Source organism: Lepidochelys kempii, chromosome 13 (genome assembly GCF_965140285.1).
Source record: "Lepidochelys kempii isolate rLepKem1 chromosome 13, rLepKem1.hap1, whole genome shotgun sequence".
NCBI lineage: Eukaryota > Metazoa > Chordata > Testudines > Cheloniidae > Lepidochelys > Lepidochelys kempii.
In genome coordinates, this window is record NC_136392.1 from 16184525 (window position 1) to 16203058 (window position 18534).

Genomic DNA, 18534 nt, shown 5'->3' on the forward strand with positions numbered 1-18534 from the left:
AAAATGGTGATGCATCTTTTCTATAGAAGCCCATAACTAATGCATTTTTCCAGTGTGTAAGCCAGCTTATGATTACAGAGGTCTTCCATTGAAGTTATGGCAAAGCTCCCAGTGACTTTGATGGGAGCAAGATTGGGCAGAGTGGTAGTGGTCCTGGAAACCTTACCTGTTGCTGTATTAGAAGCAGAAAATACTTTATAGTTTAAGACACAACTGATGCACAGAAGTAGTTTAAAGAATTTTACATTTGGCCAGATTTCCATAGCCAGTCAGAGTTTTAGTTGCATCTGACCCTAGATGATCTGCTTTGAAAAATAGGCTTTAGAGTCCTTGTTTTGCCTGCTAAATGCAAACCAGGTGCAGGGCCAGATCCTCACCTAGTATAAATCAGTGTAGCTCCATTGACTTCAATAAAGCTATGCCAGTTTACACTAGCTGAGGATCTGGTTTACTGAAGTGATGTTCCCCTTAAAAGACCAAGCTTTGCTTCCCTTACTTACATGAAATATGCCAATGGGATACTTTTGTAAATTAGGTGAGTAGCATTTAGGTCACTGTGGCTGGGCCTGCAGTCTAGTTTAGATGTGATCTACGACTCAGAGGGGCAGATTGTTGAAGTCAATAGAACTGTAACAGTTTGCACAAGCTGGGGATTTGCCACCTAGTCTGGAAGCACCATGCTTGTGCGGCTCTCAGTAATTCAAAATCTGGACAGAACTTTTACTGAATCTGGCATGTTCTTCCCAAACTCCTACCTCATTAGTTCATCTTAGAAGGGGTAAAACATCTGTTTCTAAGTAGAGCTGTGTGGTTACTGACTGTTTTTTTCCCCTGCAAAATCTCTAAATCTGGCCATTTAAAACCAATGGTTTATAAGAGCTGGAGTGGGCCATTTGCAAACTTCATCTCATTAAAAACCAAACCAAACCAAATGAAATCAGGGAGTAACAGCATAAGAGAATATGGGCTACAAATGGCGAAAGCTTGTGTGCCAAGATTGGATAGGAACAATGCTTTGGTGTGCTAGAAATGAAAGGGCAAAAAACACAAACACACCCTTGTATTGGCAGAGATCCTTATTGTCCCCTGTAAGGAAGGTACCATGGCTGGGAAGCCTTTGTGTGTCAGCAGAGAAAACAGGTTACACAGAACGTAATGGCAGAGATTAGTACTGCAACAGCAATGACTAGACCTCTCCACCCCTAATTCATTAGAAATCATAACTTTTCAAGCCTTGCCTGTTTGTCTTAAGAGATGTTGGGCCAAATTTGTCCCCAGCAAAATTTCCAAAAATGATTAATGATTTGTGGGACCCTTAACTTCTGGGTGCCCAACTTGACATGCCTTAAATGGACTTAACTCGCAGAGGGTGAGTTTTCAACACTTGCTGAAAATCAGCCCCCTTTAAGGTGCCTCAAGTTGGGCACCCAAAATCACTTGTGAAAATGCTGACCTCTTTTTTGTAACTCCATCATCACTCAGCACTTCACTGGATTGTGCCTTAAGGAAATCATTTAGCTTTAGCTGTCGACAAAGACAAGTTATAGAGTAACTCCATTCCCAGTGACCTGATGTTTTGTATTAATTTCCATTTCTCTGTCTGCCATGTGCTTCTGGAGACTAACCCTGTTTTATCAGACTCATTATTTTCTAGGGAGCAAGAGCGGAATGGCAGAATGTACTGTACATCCCACATCTCCCATGGCCTTACTAGCTGCCCATCACATCAAGTGTCCTGGGGTCCTTGAGGGATTAAAGCCTTGGTCATGTGGCTGTCATAATGGCTAGGATCCAGATTTTTAAAGGTACTTAGGCCTTGCTGCGTTCATCATTGCAATGCCTAAATGATTTAGGAGCCTAAATCTCAATGGCAAAAGGAAGCCAAAATCCCATTGACTATTGAGATTTAGACTCCAAAGTGCCTGCATTACTTTTGAAAATGAGATTTAGGCTTCTAAATCAGTTAGACATTACAATGTTGAGCGCAACAACTCCTAAATACCTTTAAAAATCTGGACCTGAGTCTTTAGCAAGGGAGGCTAGTTTTATAATGTCAAGACTAAATGAGAAGTATAATGGCTCCTTCTTATATTGCCAGAAGTCTGTCCTGGTAGAAATTCCCATATAGTGTGATTTGCAGAGCTGGCCTTTTGGAGATATTTAAAGGAGAGGCTGAGGGAACTGGGGCTATTTAGTCTGCAGAAGAGAAGAGTGAGGGAGGATAGCAGCCTTCAACTACCTGAAGGGGGGTTCCAAAGAGGATGGAGCTCGGCTGGTCTCAGTGGTGGCAGATGACCGAACAAGGAGCAATGGTCTCAAGTTGCAGTGGGGGAGGTCTAGGTTGGATATTAGGAAACATTTTTTCACTAGGAGGGTAGTGAAACACGGGAATGGGTTACCTAGGGAGGTGGTGGAATCTCCATTCTTAGAGGCCCGGCTTGACAAAGCCCTGGCTGGGATGATTTAGTTGGTGTTGGTCCTGCTTTGAGCAGGGGATTGGACTACATGACCTCCTGAGGTCTCTTCCAACCCTGATATTCTATGAAAGGCACCTCATGCTGCTGAACATCAAACTTCATTACTGCTTAGGCATACCTACCCACTTTGGCTGCAGTGTGCATGCACATAAATGTAGGTGCCCATGGTACATTACATCACCATGGTTTCCAGCAGGGGTTAAAAGAACCAGGAGAGTCTGAGCCCTAAAGCCCCAAGGCTTTCATAGTAGAGCTACAGGGGAAGTTTTGCTCTGAATAAGTAGCAGGCTGTTGTAGCCTCTGGGACCAGCCACTAGAGGGAGACATAATCACATGCACTTAGCCTGTTTATTACATTTGTACAGGCATGCACTTGGGTGGGCTGGGGGGAAAGGAGAAGTGTGTTACAGGAGAGATGTTTGACGGAAATACTCAGGATTTCCCAGTTGACAAAGGGAAGCTTATCTGTGGCAGTGGCTGTAGAATTTGGCGCATCAGTGTTAGGCAGACTTTCCTTATCAGAACTAGAAAGGGCTGTTTGTTGCTTGTAAATAGTTCACTTTCTCAACACCATCTGCTTATTCTCTTGGTAGGATTTTTTTAAAGTATTCATTAGAATCCATCTCACTGCAGTCTCAGATCCTGCCAAAGCAGAACAAGCTATGAGTCAGGCTAGTGTGTAGAGCCTGGTGCATTCCAGAATCCCTGGTTCAGGCTTTAAAGTTTGTCATCAAGCTTGAAATTGAAACCAGAGGCGCAAGCAGCGGGGTCTGAGCTCGTAAATCAGCCGGTAATGGATGGATTGTTCCCTGCCTTTCCCTGAGGAAGAAAGCAAAACTCCAGGGAGGGTGCCAGAGCAGCCTCACAGCGACACCTCAGTGCCACGGGTGGAGCCCTGATACAGGCAGGCATGAAGCCACCCCACATACTGTGGACTCAACATGTGGATGAATGAGCATGCCACATGAGTATGCCACACACCGGGGAGGGAACTAAACTGCACAGGGCTTGTGGTTAAATCCAAACCGATTCTTGCCATAATATTCCCAAAGCATTTTAAAAATAACAGTGGGATTTACTGCCTGCCCTGATTCTGGCGAACAGTCTGGCTGGAAGAAGTGGGAGCTTTACAGCCAGCATGTGGCCTGTAACTTCTCTTTTCTGCTTCAACCATCTAATATCCTGCCACTAGGGGGAGAGTCAAAGTGAACCTCAAAACTAACAGGTTTCAGAGTAACAGCCGTGTTAGTCTGTATTCGCAAAAAGAAAAGGAGGACTTGTGGCACCTTAGAGACTAACCAATTTATTAGAGCATGAGCTTTCGTGAGCTACAGCTCACTTCCTCAGATGCATATCGTGGAAACTGCAGCAGGCTCTACACCTCCCACTCCTGAAAAATAATTTCCAGATCATGTTCAAATAGGGGTCAAATTTTGCTGTCAGGGAATGCAGTGTACATCTGGAGTAATTCCACTGACTCTGGATTCACACCAGTGTCACAGGCAGCAGAATTTGGCTTTATGTGCTTAGACTGAAGCCAATTAGAAATGCAATGGCATTTTGAATACATTACTTGAAAAGCAGGTTACATTGTACTTGAGAGGCCGGGCCTGAGATCATGGTTGTGCTTTTTCCCTGCAGCAGCTGGTTATCTCACAGATCCATATGCAGCCCAGGGATAGCTGTCTGAGGGGGCTGGTTGTGATGCTATGCACTGGTGCAGGGCAAACACAGAGCCCTGAATTTGGCTCTTGGAAGTTGTGTAAGGCCCCATCTGCTGTGCCCTCAGAGCTGGGTTTAAACTCTTGAAGCTAGCCAATGTGGGTGGGACTCAGCTGTATGATAAACCAGTCTAATGTGTTCTTAAATATGCCTGAGGGAGTGGCATAAAGGGGAAAGTGATTTCAGATATTTGGTCTTAAAATAGATATTTAAGGGTTAAATGTATTTTATGGGTAAAATTTTCAAAACTGCCTAAGTCCCATTTGCCAAAGTGAAGTAGGCCCTTAGGGGCCCAACTCAAAGTCAATATGATTTAGGCACTTAGGAGTCTAGGTCACACTGACTTTCAATGACACTTGGGCTTCTACAGACCTAACTCACTTTTGAAAATGGGACTTAGGCTCCTATGTCTCCTAGGCACTACTGAAAATGTTACCTTATACCTAGAAGTCTATTAGGGCCTGAGTGAAACTGGCATGGGGCAGGGAGTTCCACAGCAGCATGTGTATGGGTATTGGTGTAAAAAAAATCTTCCCCTTACAGGCTGTGGATCTGTAGCAGAATTGCCCTGTAACCACTGCTCAGCCTCAGGGCATGAAGGGGTGGTTGGCTTGTGAATCTGTGTAGTCACAGAGCCACTGGATACCTTCTCTCTCCAGACAGCTTTAGCTTGGTCATGCCAAGCTGCTGCCAAGCACAGCTCTATGACAGGCTCTCCACATCCTGCACAGCAGACTGCGCCAGTCTGGCTGCCTATGTTGCATTATGCTCCTGGGGAGTGTGGGGTGGAGAAGGTGCAGAGGGGAAGAACCAGAATTTGATCCTCAACATGTTAGAGGCAAGATGCAAAACTTTGAGTGGATTGGGGTGGGATTTTCTAAAGCTCTCCGTGTTGTGCTAACTCTGCTCCCATTGGCTCCAGGGATTATATCAGTCTTTGATTAAAAACCAAAAACAATAATTAAAAATTGTACATTTTACAAGCTCTTTGTGGAAGTCTGTAAGGATGTCTTACCTCCAGCTTTCTTGGAAACCTGGGTTCATGCTTTGCTTGCCAGTCTGAGACAACAAGCTTCAGTGCCAAAATAATTATGTCTATCAATTAGATCTTTTGGACTAAAACTGAATGGCATGTGACCTTTCTGTACTTGTCCTGCACTTCCTTATATCTGTAAGTTTCCAAGGGCAAGTATACACTTGAGGAAAGGAAGTCCATTTGTATGCAGTATACATAATGCTGTGTGAAAATGTCCCTATGAGAAAGGATTAAAAAGATGACATTCCCATTCCAGGAGTTAAAATGGCCTTTCCAGCTCTAGAAAAATAACGAGAGAAAGGTTCTTTAGTTCTGACATTAACAATATTATTGCCATGACTGGGTAATAATATAAAAGGAAAGTTGAAAAGTTAAGTTTTTTAATCATAAATTTGGAATGTTTATCCAGTAAAGTATCTAGTGAAGGAGACATTGCTACTGAGGTCAGTGGTCTCTCTAAAGAATGCTTGGGAGCAGAGATTACATATAGTGTGTACTTTCCCAGTGGATTTTACACTATGTTGTATGTAAAATGGAGCCTTAATTTTTTGTTTAGTTTGCTTGCTTCAAAATAACTAACGGCTGAGTTCTGAAGCTGCATACATCAGTAGACATGGGGATTTAGGTGAGGCTACTCATGTGTCCCAGAACTGCAAGACTGGGCCCTAAATCTAAGAATGTGTATTTAGCACCTGATCTGTACTCACTGAAAGTCAATGGCAAAGCTCCCCTTCAACTCAGTGGTGCAGGATCAGGCCTGTAGTCTCTCTACAAAATGTGTTGGAGTCCATTGTTCCCAAGCTTTTCAATTAATGAGGGGGAGAAAACAATCTTTGATCATATGAATGTGATGCGAGCAAAACGAAGCATTGTTTGCAAAATGAGATGTAGGCCAGGTCTATACTAGAAACTTTTGACAGTAGAATAATATCAGACAGAGGTGTGATTTTTTTAATGGCATTTTTATACTAGTGAAAGCCTTAGTGTACATGCAATTATTTGGGGGCAAGGGGATAAGACACACACACACAAAAAGCCTTTTGCTGGTATTTTGTTCTAAAAACTGGTATAAGCTATGCCAGCAAAACCACATTTTTGCCAGAAAAGCTGCACCTCCAGTAGGTCGATTTGCCAGTATAGCTAGCTATATCGGCAAACCTTTTCTAGGTGTAGACTAAATATTACCAGAAGGTAATTCATTCTCTTTACTTAGTTTTGGTTCCATCTATAATGGAGATTGAGTTTGGTTAAAGATGGTGTAGAAACCATTCCTGCCAGCACAGTTTGTCTGGCCAGCGTGCAGCAGGCATAAGTCTGATCCATGTACTTACTGTAGGCAGATTCATGTGAAGCCCCATTGACAGCCACAAAGCTCCAAATGGGCACAGGGGTTGGCATATGTTGATCCAATTTCAGAATCAGAGACATAGTTCCTTATGTAAAGTGCTGGGCACACTTGAGGCTACTGCATAAAAGGATTAAATTGTGATAAGACAAAATACAATTACTCCCTTTGTCTTTCACAAACCTGAAGAAAGAGAGTGCCTTGTGTATCCTACCCAGTCAATGCCACTACCATTCAGCTAAAGCAAAATAATTTATCAGGAATAATAAATACTAGTAGTAATCAAAATAAAGAGAGGGAAAAGTAAGCATTAAGCAGTATATGACAAATTTAGAGTGATCTATGTAGGACCAAAAAAAAAAAAAAGAGTTTTTTGGGTACTATGTGTCTAACAAAGTTAACATCCAAAGTAAAAGACAAAGTAGACCAGTGACATAACACATCCTCTGCTCAGTCACTTGTGTCTCATATTACAACATTATGGAAGGATGGCACAGAATGTTCTCAGTCTACACTATTAGGGATCTGAGATGATGTTCATACTTAAGGCCTGATATTCATCTTGAGCACAATCTGGCCTCCATTTTTGTGGATAGTATTTTGTAGCTGTAGATCGCTGATGCCCACCTTTTGTTGCATGCAATGAACTGTGGGTGCAAATATTTATTAATTATATGAGTAGCTATCTGATATGTTGGCACAAACAGGTCAGGGGAGATCTAAGTACTAATATATGTATCCACAATTTATTGCAGGAAGCAAAACTCAAGTACAATTGTTTTCAGATATACACTAAATGGAAAAAGTGTGTTTCTTTTAATTAACAGAAATGGGATGTTTTACTATTTTATACAGGCACTAAAGCCTTCTCTAGCGATAGTATAATGAATGCAAATAAATTTCTTGGAGTCATTTAAAAAACCATAACTACTAGTTTAAAAGGACAAAACATCAGTAGAAATATTTGCAATCAGTCAATGAGTCATATTTTCCTCATAAAATTGTTGAAACTATTGTGCCCAGAAACAAGCAAGAATGTGACTAGGGTCGGAAAAGTTTAGGCATAAACACAAACAGAAACCAGGTTTTTGTTTGCGGGGGACTGAGGGTAGTTTGGCTTTAGGAATATCCTAATACTAACAGATTCTGAGTACTGCAGGCAACCTGAGCTGAGTTTTAGTACCTATTGCTGAGTATAGTGGAACCTTTGGTCCTGTAGTCTGGTTATATGAGCACGGTGCAGCACAGTGTTAAAGTGACTTTGTGGCATTGCAAGTTGTTAAAATTGGGACAAATTAGCTTATTCCCTTAAATCAAAAAATACAAAATTTATTATGAGGGAATTAGAATCTCAATCCAGCAAAATCAGACACTTAACATTTGACTGAGTTAATCTCTGACAGTTTGGGAGATTTGCTTAAGCCCCACCAAAATGTGGATACTTAGGCTTTTGTCTACACTACTGGGTTAGGTCGAATTTAGCCGTGTTAGGTCGATTTAAAAATGACTGTGTCCACACAACCAACCCCGTTCCATCAACCTAAAGGGCTCTTAAAATCAACTTCTGTACTCCTCCCCGACGAGGGGAGGAGTGCTAAAATCGACCTTGCTGGGTCAAATTTGGGGTAGTGTGGACGCAAATCAACAGTATTGGCCTCCAGGAGCTATCCCAGAGTGCTCCATTGTGACCGCTGTGGACAGCACTTTGAACTTTGATGCACGAGCCAGATACACAGGAAAAGCCCCGGGGAACTTTTGAATTTCATTTCCTGTTTGGTCAGCGTGGCGAGCTCAGCGGCACTCAGCAGCACAGGGGACCATGCAGTCCCCCCAGAATCGTAGAGCGTAGAGCATTTCTACGCTCCCCCTATCATCTCCATCCCTGAGGTTATTGCAGATTAGAAGGTGAAAAAAAAAAGCACTCATGATGACATGTTTTCCGAGCTCATGCAGTCCTCCTGCACTGATAAGGTACAGCTTAATGCATGGAGGCATTCAGTGGCAGAGGCCAGGAAAGAATTAAGTGAGCGCGAAGAGCGGAGGCAGGACACGATGCTGAGGCTAATGGAGGAGATGGTATGATGAGATAACATGATTTTGGTAATTAATTGATCTTTAAATATTCATGGTAAATAGGCCTAATGGCCTGTGATGGGATGTTAGATGGGGTGGGATCTGAGTTACCCAGGAAATAATTTTCTGTAGTATCTGGCTGGTGAATCTTGCCCATATGCTCAGGGTTTAGCTGATCACCATATTTGGGGTCAGGAAGGAATTTTCGTCCAGGGCATATTTCCTCCAGGCCCTGGAGGTTTTTCTCCTTCCTCTGTAGCATGGGGCATGGGTCACTTGCTGGAGGATTCTCTGCTCCTTGAAGTCTTTAAACCATGATTTGAGGACTTCAATAGCTCAGACATAGGTGAGAGGTTTTTCGCAGGAGTGGGTGGGTGAGATTCTGTGGCCTGCATTCTGCAGGAGGTCGGACTAGATTATCATAATGGTCCCTTCTGACCTTAGAATCTATGAATCTATGATGAAGCATCTGTTGGGGGAGCAAACGGACATGATGAAACATCTGTTGGAGCTGCAGGAAAGCCAACAAGAGCACAGACCCCCGCTGCATCCACTGTATAACCACCTACCCTCCTCCGCACATTCCATAGCCTCCTCACCCAGATGCCCAAGAACGCGGAGGGGGAGGCTCCGGGCACCCAGCCACTCCACTCCAGAGGATGGCCCAAGCAACAGAAGGCTGTCATTCAAACAGTTTGATTTTTAGTGTGGCTACAATAAGCAATGTGGCCTTCTCCTTCCCTCTTCCCCCACCCCACCTGGGCTACCTTGTCTGTTATCTCATTTTTTTTTAATTAATAAAGAAAGAATGCATGATTTCAAAACAATAGCTACTTTATTTCGAAGGGGGGAGGGTGTTTGGTTTACAGGGAATTAAAATCAACAAAGGGGGTGGGTTTGCATCAAGGAGAAACACATACAACTATCACACCGAAGCCTGGCCAGTCATGAAACTGGTTTTCAAAGCCCCTTTGATGTGCAGCACGCCTTGCTGTGCTCTTCTAATTGCCCTGGGGTCTGGCTGCTCAAAATCGGACGCCAAGCGATTTTCCTCAACCTCCCACCCCACCATAAACATCTCCCCCTCACTCTCACAGATATTATGGAGCACACAGCAAGCAGCAATAACAATGGGAATGTTGGTTGCGCTGAGGTCTGACCTAGTCAGCAAACAACACTAGCGAGATTTTAAACATCCAAAAGCACGTTCTACCACCATTCTGCACTTGCTCAGCCTATAGCTGAACTGTTCCTTACTACTGTCCAGGCTTCATGAGCCATGGGAGCCAGGGGTAGGCTGGGGTAGGTGCAACCGCGTGGTGCTGCCAGCTGGGAAAGCAGCCCAAGGCAGAAGCCTCCAGCTCGCATGATATTCCAGGCAGGACTGAATCTCCATGAGATGAAACTTAAAGAAGAGAATGACCTGGAGTCTCTGGCTCCCATTTGGTGCTCTAAGAGGAGAATAGCCATGCCTGTCCAGGCACCCCGATAGACCTCACTGAGGTCTGCCAGGAGCACCCAGGAGACGTATGTTGGCTATCAGTCCGACTGCACCATCTACTGTGAAGGCAAGGAGCTGCTGCTGTGTAGCAATGCAGTACCGCATCTGCCAGCAGCACCCAGGAGACGTACGATGACAGTGAGCTGAGCAGGCTCCATGTTTGTCGTGGTATGGCGTCTGCACGGGTAACCCAGGAAAAAAGGCATGAAACAATTGTCTGCCATTGCTTTCAGGGAGGGAGGTGGGGCCTGACGACATGTACCCAAAACCACCCCTGGCAATGTTTTTGCCCCATCAGGCATTGGGAGCTTAACCCAGAATTCCAATGGGCAGCAGAGACTGCGGGAACTGTGGGATAGCTACCCACAGTGCACTGCTCTGTAAGTTGATGCTAGCCACGGTAGTGAGGACGCACTCCGCCGACTTAATGCGCTTAGTGTGGACATATGCAATCGACTGTATAAAATCGGTTTCTAAAAATGGACTTCTATAAAATTGACCTAATTTCGTAGTGCAGACATACCCTTAGACTCTCAGTCCCTGTCCTTTTTCCTCTCAGCCCAATCCTTCTAGTGGCCTTAGATGTATTCCCCTAACTATTCCATCACCCAGCAGCAGGCTCCTTACATTTGGTCTGATGTCTGGTATTTTACATGTGCTGGGCCCCAGTCAGCTGCTGTCATCACATCTTATGCTTTCTGGGACTTCTGTGATTGGAGAAGTACCTCTGAGTCTGACCCCAAGGGTTAACTCCCAAAATTTTGAGATTTGAAGACATTGATCCATCCAGTAGAGATTACCAGGTTAGTAAACTTCTGAGATTGATTTTCAGCTAAGTTTTGCTGGAAGTCCTTGTCTGAGCTACTCCTAACTTAAGGGAAGAACTGGTTTGAGATGTGGCCAGGTGCTTTTTTCCAGGAGCAGTTGTAATGCAGTTCAGCACTTTATATAGACACACTGGCTTGCAAAACTCTGTGAGCCTCTTCTAGAGAACTGTGTTTATAAATCTTCCCTGCTAAAAAAAGATGCTACCATGATATCCTACTTAAGGCCTTGTAGTCAGAAGTGTGAACTGAGCTATGAGGTCTCTGGGTCACCACCAAAAATATGTAAACATTTTTTGTACCATGAGATGATTTGACTTTATCACAGTTATTTCAAAGTAAAAAAATACCCCCCCATGATGTTTTCTCTGAGGTTATTTCAGTTCCCCTTCATTCTGATGAGAAAAGCTTCTGTTTTTGCAAGTCCTGCCAGTGATTTTCTTTGAAATATAACTCTAAATGTTGTAACTAAAGGGACATACTCAATCCAGCTGAGAATTGAGCCCACGTGAGTTTAAATAAGCCTGACAGTGTTTCTTTAAGTTCAGGGCTGAGCATGACAGTCACAAGGCCTGGTTCTCCTCTCATTTATATCCACTTTGCACCAGTGTAACTCCTTGGAGTTCAATAGTGTCACCTGATTTACACCAGTATAAATGAGAAGAGAATCAGGCCCAAGGTTTTTTGAAGTATAGTTTAGTTACAGCATCAAGTGTGATTTTGTGATCTGTAAGTTTCACACTTCTTAGCCCTTCAAATTTAGGGCTCAGACCTGCAAGTCCTTTCTGCACGGGGCCTCTCACAACCTTCCAACCCCCACAAGTCTCCCTCCTTTTGTCTGTGGTTTATTACCCCCTCCCTCAAAGCCTGCGAATCTCCCTTTAAGAGCTCTTTAATGTCCATTACCAAACCGGCTTGAGAAGTAAATAAAATAAGGCAAGGTTCTCCTCCATACTTCTCCACCCCACTGTCAGACTCCCAATCCCAGGGAGTGGAAGACTGGACCCAGGACTCCAGTCCAGCTTTCATGGGGTATGCAGGCAGTAATCACAAGGCCATTCCTTTTGTTTCTTCCCTAATGACTTGTTAGGCAATGACATTTTTCAGTAAGTTGCATGTTTATTTCAGCCCGATGATCACCATAATTGTTGATTGTTCACAGAGTTATGAGCTTCTGAAAACTGTAGGCAAGAATGAAAGCTGTCATGCAACCTTAAACACAGTGATGGCCACCAGACACCCACTCACAGCCAAAAAAAACAAAACCCCCATGGTGTCTGGTTAAAATGTGAGTGGGGCACACCTAAAGCGGCCATGTGGGAGGGTTTCCATTGACTTCACTAGGAATTGAATGAGACCCTTTGAGATATTGTGGAGCTCAATGTACTAAGAGAAAAGATACTTAGTGCCCAGACCCTTTTGCCTTGAATGACTCTTGCAAAGCAGGCTATTTGGCCCCGCTGCTTGACTGTTAGATCTTGTTCTAACACCTTTCATCTGCTTTCCATTGGCTTACTCATGAACTCCCCAAAGCCTGGACAAGCCAGTGAAACATGCAGGGACCTAGAAGTCTTAGGACTCAAGTAGTACAGGCAACAATTAGCTGAAAAGCTGCAGGTAAAATGTTCACTTCTCATGCAGGTTCAAATGATCAGATGGAAAAATATATATGGGCATGGTTATGTGAACTATTTATATAGTTACTATTGCTGCAGATAATATTTAGAGGCCTAATATTAGGAAGGCCCTTAGCTTAGCCTAGAATTCAGGAGACACATTCAAAATCTCTCATCCCTCCTACGTAAAGCACTTGCACTTTCCAGGAGGATCAGTATCCTCCTACTCATCCATTGGGAAACTGAGGTTAGGTACCATGCCTGCATTTGCACAGCAAACCACTTGGTAGAGTCAAGAATAGAACCCTGCTCTCTGGACTCCAAGACTGCTGTCCTATTAAGTGAAGCCATGCTACTAAGGTGGGAGCCACAGCAGAGACACACTAAGCTTGCGGGATCTTGGCTCTGGAACTCATTTCACAGTGCAAGGCACATACCTCTTCCCCCATGGAGTAATTTGGTCACAAGTCCATGAGGGCATCCTTGTGGCGTTCTCCTCTTCCGCGGATATTTCTGCAGAAGGGAATGCTCTGGCTCTCACATTTTACTCAAGCAAAAATTCCACACTGACCTCAGTGGGAGTTTTGCCTGAGTAAGGAGAGAGTAAGAATGGAGAGAAGATGTCAAGGTTTGGCCCTCTGCATGGCCCCATTAAAAAAAAGAAAGCAAAGCTGCTAGCTATGGTGTTTACATTACACCAGCCTGAGGGGGGGGCGGGAGGGGAATTCTTCTGTATATTAACTGCCTAGGATGATTTTCTACAGCTGTTTTGTGGATGTGTCTGTTACTTGTATTACAGTATGAATTCTATACATATACAGTGGAGAACATAATTCTCCAGGAAACAAAAGAGTATGACTGATGGGAAACAGAAGTGAGGGATCCCAGGGAAATTAAACTCGCCAGAAAGGGAGAACAAGCCTGAGTTTTACTGATGTAAAAAGTTCTGCCATGGGCTCAAGCACCACAAACAAGGGCTCCGATCCTGCCATTAGCTCTACGCTAGGGTGTGTACGCACACACTTCAGCCATGTGGCGCCCCATTGGCTTCCATGGGGCTCTGTATGGAAGCAGGGCTCTGTTTTCATGTCCCTGCTTGCAGGACTGGGGCCCGAGTACTGTTCTGGTATCCCAGACTGACTTGGGAGTACATGGGTTGCATCAACCTCCTTCTTCGACAGTAGGGCTGTTGCAAATTGTAGGAAGTAGTGGATGAGGTACTGGAAGCCCTCCAGCCCCACTGGCTTCTGCAGCAGTTGGCTTCTGATAGGATGAGGTCTAGAGTTTGCTACACCAATCAGCCAATACCTGAGGGTGTGTGTGTGTTTCAGATGACTCCGTTGTTTATTAATTATATTGTGTGAGAGAGAAAAATGTGTTCAGCAGACAGATCTTTTCTTCTAGCCACTCCAGTGCTTGCTGTATTGCTCAGTGGTTTCTCCTCTCTGCAGTGCAGCACTGGTTTAATCTGAACTGCCAAGCAGGTTTTGACTCATCTATTGTTCTGTTTATTTCAGGAGGGGACAGACTTCCTGAGCAGTTATCATGTCAGTGAAATTGACATTTGTCTCTCCCAGCGATGGGAGTGGAATCAGCAGGAGCTGCTCCTTTGCTGGATTCAGCACAGTGCAAAGCAGAAAACTAGCGTAAGTAGAATAAAAAGTGAAAACAAATACATGCACCCTGAGCAGTCAGATATTAGACACAGGTCAACACTTGCCAACCTAAATCCTCCCTGCATAAGGTGTGCCTTACATTTTTTGTCCTAAATGGACTTGTACTGTTGTTGTGCACTGTTAAACAGCTACTTCATCATGCTCTAGAGATGGCTGCACTTCACCGGCGGATGAAGCAACCTCTTCTTAGTTTGCATATCAATTTTAGTCTGCAAACTGCTTTGGGATGGAAGGTGCGTGTAAATTACTATTTATCGTTATCATGTCACCCAACGTTTCTGCAGAGTCAAAAGCAGATCAGACTGTATGGATCATTCTTCCACCTGGCAGGAAGAGCACAGCTGAGTTCCCCTAAAATGGGTCTGGCGTGTTAAGGGCAAAATTGTACTTACAAAGCAATACCTGCAAAATCTATTTGCAAACTTGCCACTAGATACTGATTTAAAGGACATGGATGGGAATTCAAAGGGAGCTGCTCACATCTCACACAAAAAGCAGGGTTGTGACAGATCCATGTTTGGTTGGGATCCCAAAGAGAACACCGAGTGCTGCAAGCATTGGTGTTAGAGGGAAGAACCCCCCTACTGAAGCTCTGAGTCTGTACCGAAGCAACAATTCTCTCCCAGCAGCGTAGTAGTGACTAACATGCTTGTGCCAATGCTATCTATGAGAAGAGACGTAAAACTTCCTGACTCCTTATAGTCATTAAAAATCTCATGGCACTTTTCAGTAGAACAAGGGTGTTAGCTCTAGATCCTGGTTAAAATCTCACTGAGGTAATTACATTCATCATACCCAAATTCCTCCTGGAGTTATTTATATTAAATGGCATCTAGAGGCCCCAGATGAGATTGGGATGCCATTATAATAGGGACAGAGAAGGTCTCTTGCAGCTGAAATAGACAAGACAGACAAAGGGTGTGCAGAGGCACAGAAAAGATTAAAGAAAAGGAGTACTTGTGGCACCTTAGAACTAACAAATGTATCTGAGCATAAGCTTTGGTGAGCTACAGCTCACTTCATCCATCCAATGAAGTGAGCTGTAGCTCACGAAAGCTTATGCTCAAATAAATTTGTTAGTCTCTAAGGTGCCACAAGTACTCCTTTTCTTTTTGCGAATACAGACTAACATGGCTGCTACTCAGAAAAGCTTACGGGAACTGCCCAATGTCACACAGCAATTCAGTGGCACAACTGGGACTAGAACCCAGTTCTCTCAGTCTCAGGACCGTATCATCAGTGTGGTCCAGTAATCTTACTGATTGTTCTAAATTATTGTGTAACATTGCTAGGTAGTGTTAAATAGCTGCCACTTCCACCCAAGAGTGGCTCATGTTCCCGTGCTGAATTAAGTGATTCCTATATAATCTGTGAAATGTTTTTAGGATAATAATGCTATATAAATGGAAGATTGTCATCAGCTCTGGCTGTCAACATATCCCAGAAAAATACCAAAAGGGAACTGATTTGAATCATATAGAAGGGCTGAAAAATATGTCACTAAAAGTATTCCATTTCTTAAAGCAATCCTTGAGAGTAATCGCTTGTATCTCAGTAAAGCACCTGGCACTTCTTATACAATACTTTGTATTTTCAAAGCACTGAACAAACTAATTAACCTTGTCACCAAACACAGCATTTATAAAATTAGGAGTTGAAATGAGAACCTGACACAGGTTGGTAATCTAATCTGGAAGTCTTTGCACATGACTTCATAAAATTTATTATGGAACATGCATAATAACAGTCCTAGCACAAGTCAGATGTCTAAAGTCACACTGATAACTAAACTGTCGAGAAAAACACAGACAGTAAATTACATAAACGGATTTGAGCTTGACATACATAGTGGGAGTTCTTACAAGGAAGGAGTCTAGCAGGAAAAGAGTTGAACAGCTGTTTCTATAACCAAATCACCTCCAGCAGGCTAAGAAAGCTCCAAATAAGCAAGTTTAGATTTCCCCTAAGATTACTCTGTTACTTTCGGCTATAAAGCATTTCTAAACAATCAGCCTTTATGCATTTTTTTCCTATTTGCAAAATCCCATTGCCTCTTAACTCTTTCAATAGAGGGAAGTTTTGCTCAGGAATGAGGATTCAGACATTTAAGAAAGTATTTTGAGATGATGCTAAGTGTTAAGAGCAAGACATTGTGAAACACCAGAGGACTTTCCCCAGCAAAGTGAACATATTTGCTCATTGCCTTTCCCTTCATAATCTCTCACTAGCACTTTAGGATGACACAGTAGGAGATCACAGGGAGACTCCCTTCTGAGCACACACTGACCATACATTGCATTTCTATACCAGCTTCCATCTAAAGCTCTCAAAATGCTTTAGGCACGTTAATTAACTTAGCTTCCCAACACTCTGTAAGGGAGATAAATATTGTTATTCCCATTTGTAAAATGGGGAAAATTAAGACACAGAAAGCCCAGCTCCTTGAAAATATTTAGGCACCTAACTGAAGGACCTACCCAAGGATCATAGAGCAAGCCTGTGATACAGATAGAGCCAATCCCCAGGCCATCCTTCCTCACTCCTTGAGTTTCATGCACATTCTTTATGGTAGCCCATGAATTATACAATGGGCCACCTCTAGAATCCAGATTTTTGTCATTTCCCCAGGTGCGTCCAATCCAGGATTTACTCAGCACTCTAAAGCTGAGGGAGCCTCAACTCAACCCAATGACACAATATGAATAAATGTCAGGAGTGGGGAATTTCCCTAGAGTAACTTTCTCAAATAAAGGCTTGGTTTAAAGGAGGAAGTTAAAGCAAATAGAAGGGGGAATTAATTAAACCAGCTACAAATAATCAGGGTTTATGAGCCTATAAAGAGAGAGGTAAACCAGCCAGGAATCTATCAACAGGAGATAAGTGTTAGCAGTGGTTTCAAAGCCTATCCTGGGCTCTGCTTACCCATCACAGGTATATGACTAAAGACTACAGATGCTATTGTTCTTCATATTTGCACAGCAGGCCTATTATGTAATGACTTTTTACAGAATTTCTGAGCTAAGTGGGATTTGATTTTGATTTGCTTTAAAAAGATAGCCAGTTTGGGTTAGGAACCCCTTCCCTCCTCTCCCCCCTCCCCCCCCCCCTTTTTTTTTAAATCGTTTTATAATCTGGGCCTGGTAGACTGCTGGCATGTTTCAGATTCAAAATATAAATGAGTGACTATTTAAACAGATGTTGAGAGCAGCCAAGCAGCAGCTATTTCTGAAGTCCTTTTATAACATATCTTTGCTAGACTGCCTAATAGCCCAGAACTGATCTGGTCTGTTAACATACTTTTAATCATGTATATGATCCCTAAGTGTTTAATCCAGGGGTTCTCAAACAGGGGGTTGGGACCCCTCAGGGGGCCACTATGTTATTACATGGGGGGGGGTCATAAGCTGTCAGCCTCCACCCTAAACCCTGCTTTGCATCCAGCATTTATAATGGTGTTAAATATATAAAAAGGTGTTTTTAATTTATAAGGGGGGGGTCGCACCTAGAGGCTTGCTATGTGAAAGGGGTCACCAGTACAAAAGTTTGAGAACCACTGAATCAGTGGTTTAGTGGATACCTTTTAGTTGATGAGAGTGGACCATTTGTCAGGGGATTAGTGAAATTTGGAGAACAGCAGTGCCTGAGATCTAATCCTGACTGTGATCCTACTTCTTTACTGACCTTGAGTAACCCACAAACACCCTGCCTTAGTTTCTCTGGATAATAACAATTGGGTCCCAGTTCTACAAACCTACCTTGTTTGAGTAAAACATTGTTAAATGTTAAATGTTAATTGTTAAATGTTAAACATAACAGGGCTACTTGTATGAATGTGTTTACAGGATCAGGGCATAAGCTATTTTGTGAGCAGACCACAAGGATTAATTACTCAGTGTTTGAATGGCAGTCTGTGAATCAGTAGTATATAATAATGATCCCTTTCTGGTTCCCCAAAATAATGGGACATTGTGTGTTTAATATAAATTAACAACAGAAGAGACACACTTGACTCCTAGTGGTCACCCTTGAAGCCAGGAAATTCAAAGTTAACACTCATAACCTAATCTTCTCTATCTTCCTTTGGCCTCTCATCCCAGTGAGCTGTAGCCATTTCTTGGCTTTGATGTGTTAAAGACAAACACTGAATGGCTCTCTATTATGGCTCTAATACAGGTCCTGATCCTGCTTTCCCTTACTCACTTAAGTAGTCCCACTGTTTTCAGTGAGACTGCTCCTTTGAGTAAAAGCTTGCAGGAACAGCTCT

General features: G+C 43.2%; 1 protein-coding gene across 7 annotated transcripts in view; it reads left to right on the forward strand.

The window, feature by feature from the left end:
• Nucleotides 1–18534, forward strand: part of RIPOR3 (RIPOR family member 3) — a 69296-nt gene that overhangs the window by 11595 nt on the left and 39167 nt on the right. For all 7 annotated transcript variants that reach the window (XR_012154681.2, XM_073309426.2, XM_073309424.2 and 4 more), the window contains exon 2: nt 14112–14240. Coding sequence is in view for 6 of the 7 variants with exons in the window: in XM_073309426.2 (XP_073165527.1) it covers nt 14140–14240 (101 nt within the window). In the remaining variant the exon portion in view is untranslated. The remainder of the gene's footprint in view (nt 1–14111; nt 14241–18534) is intronic.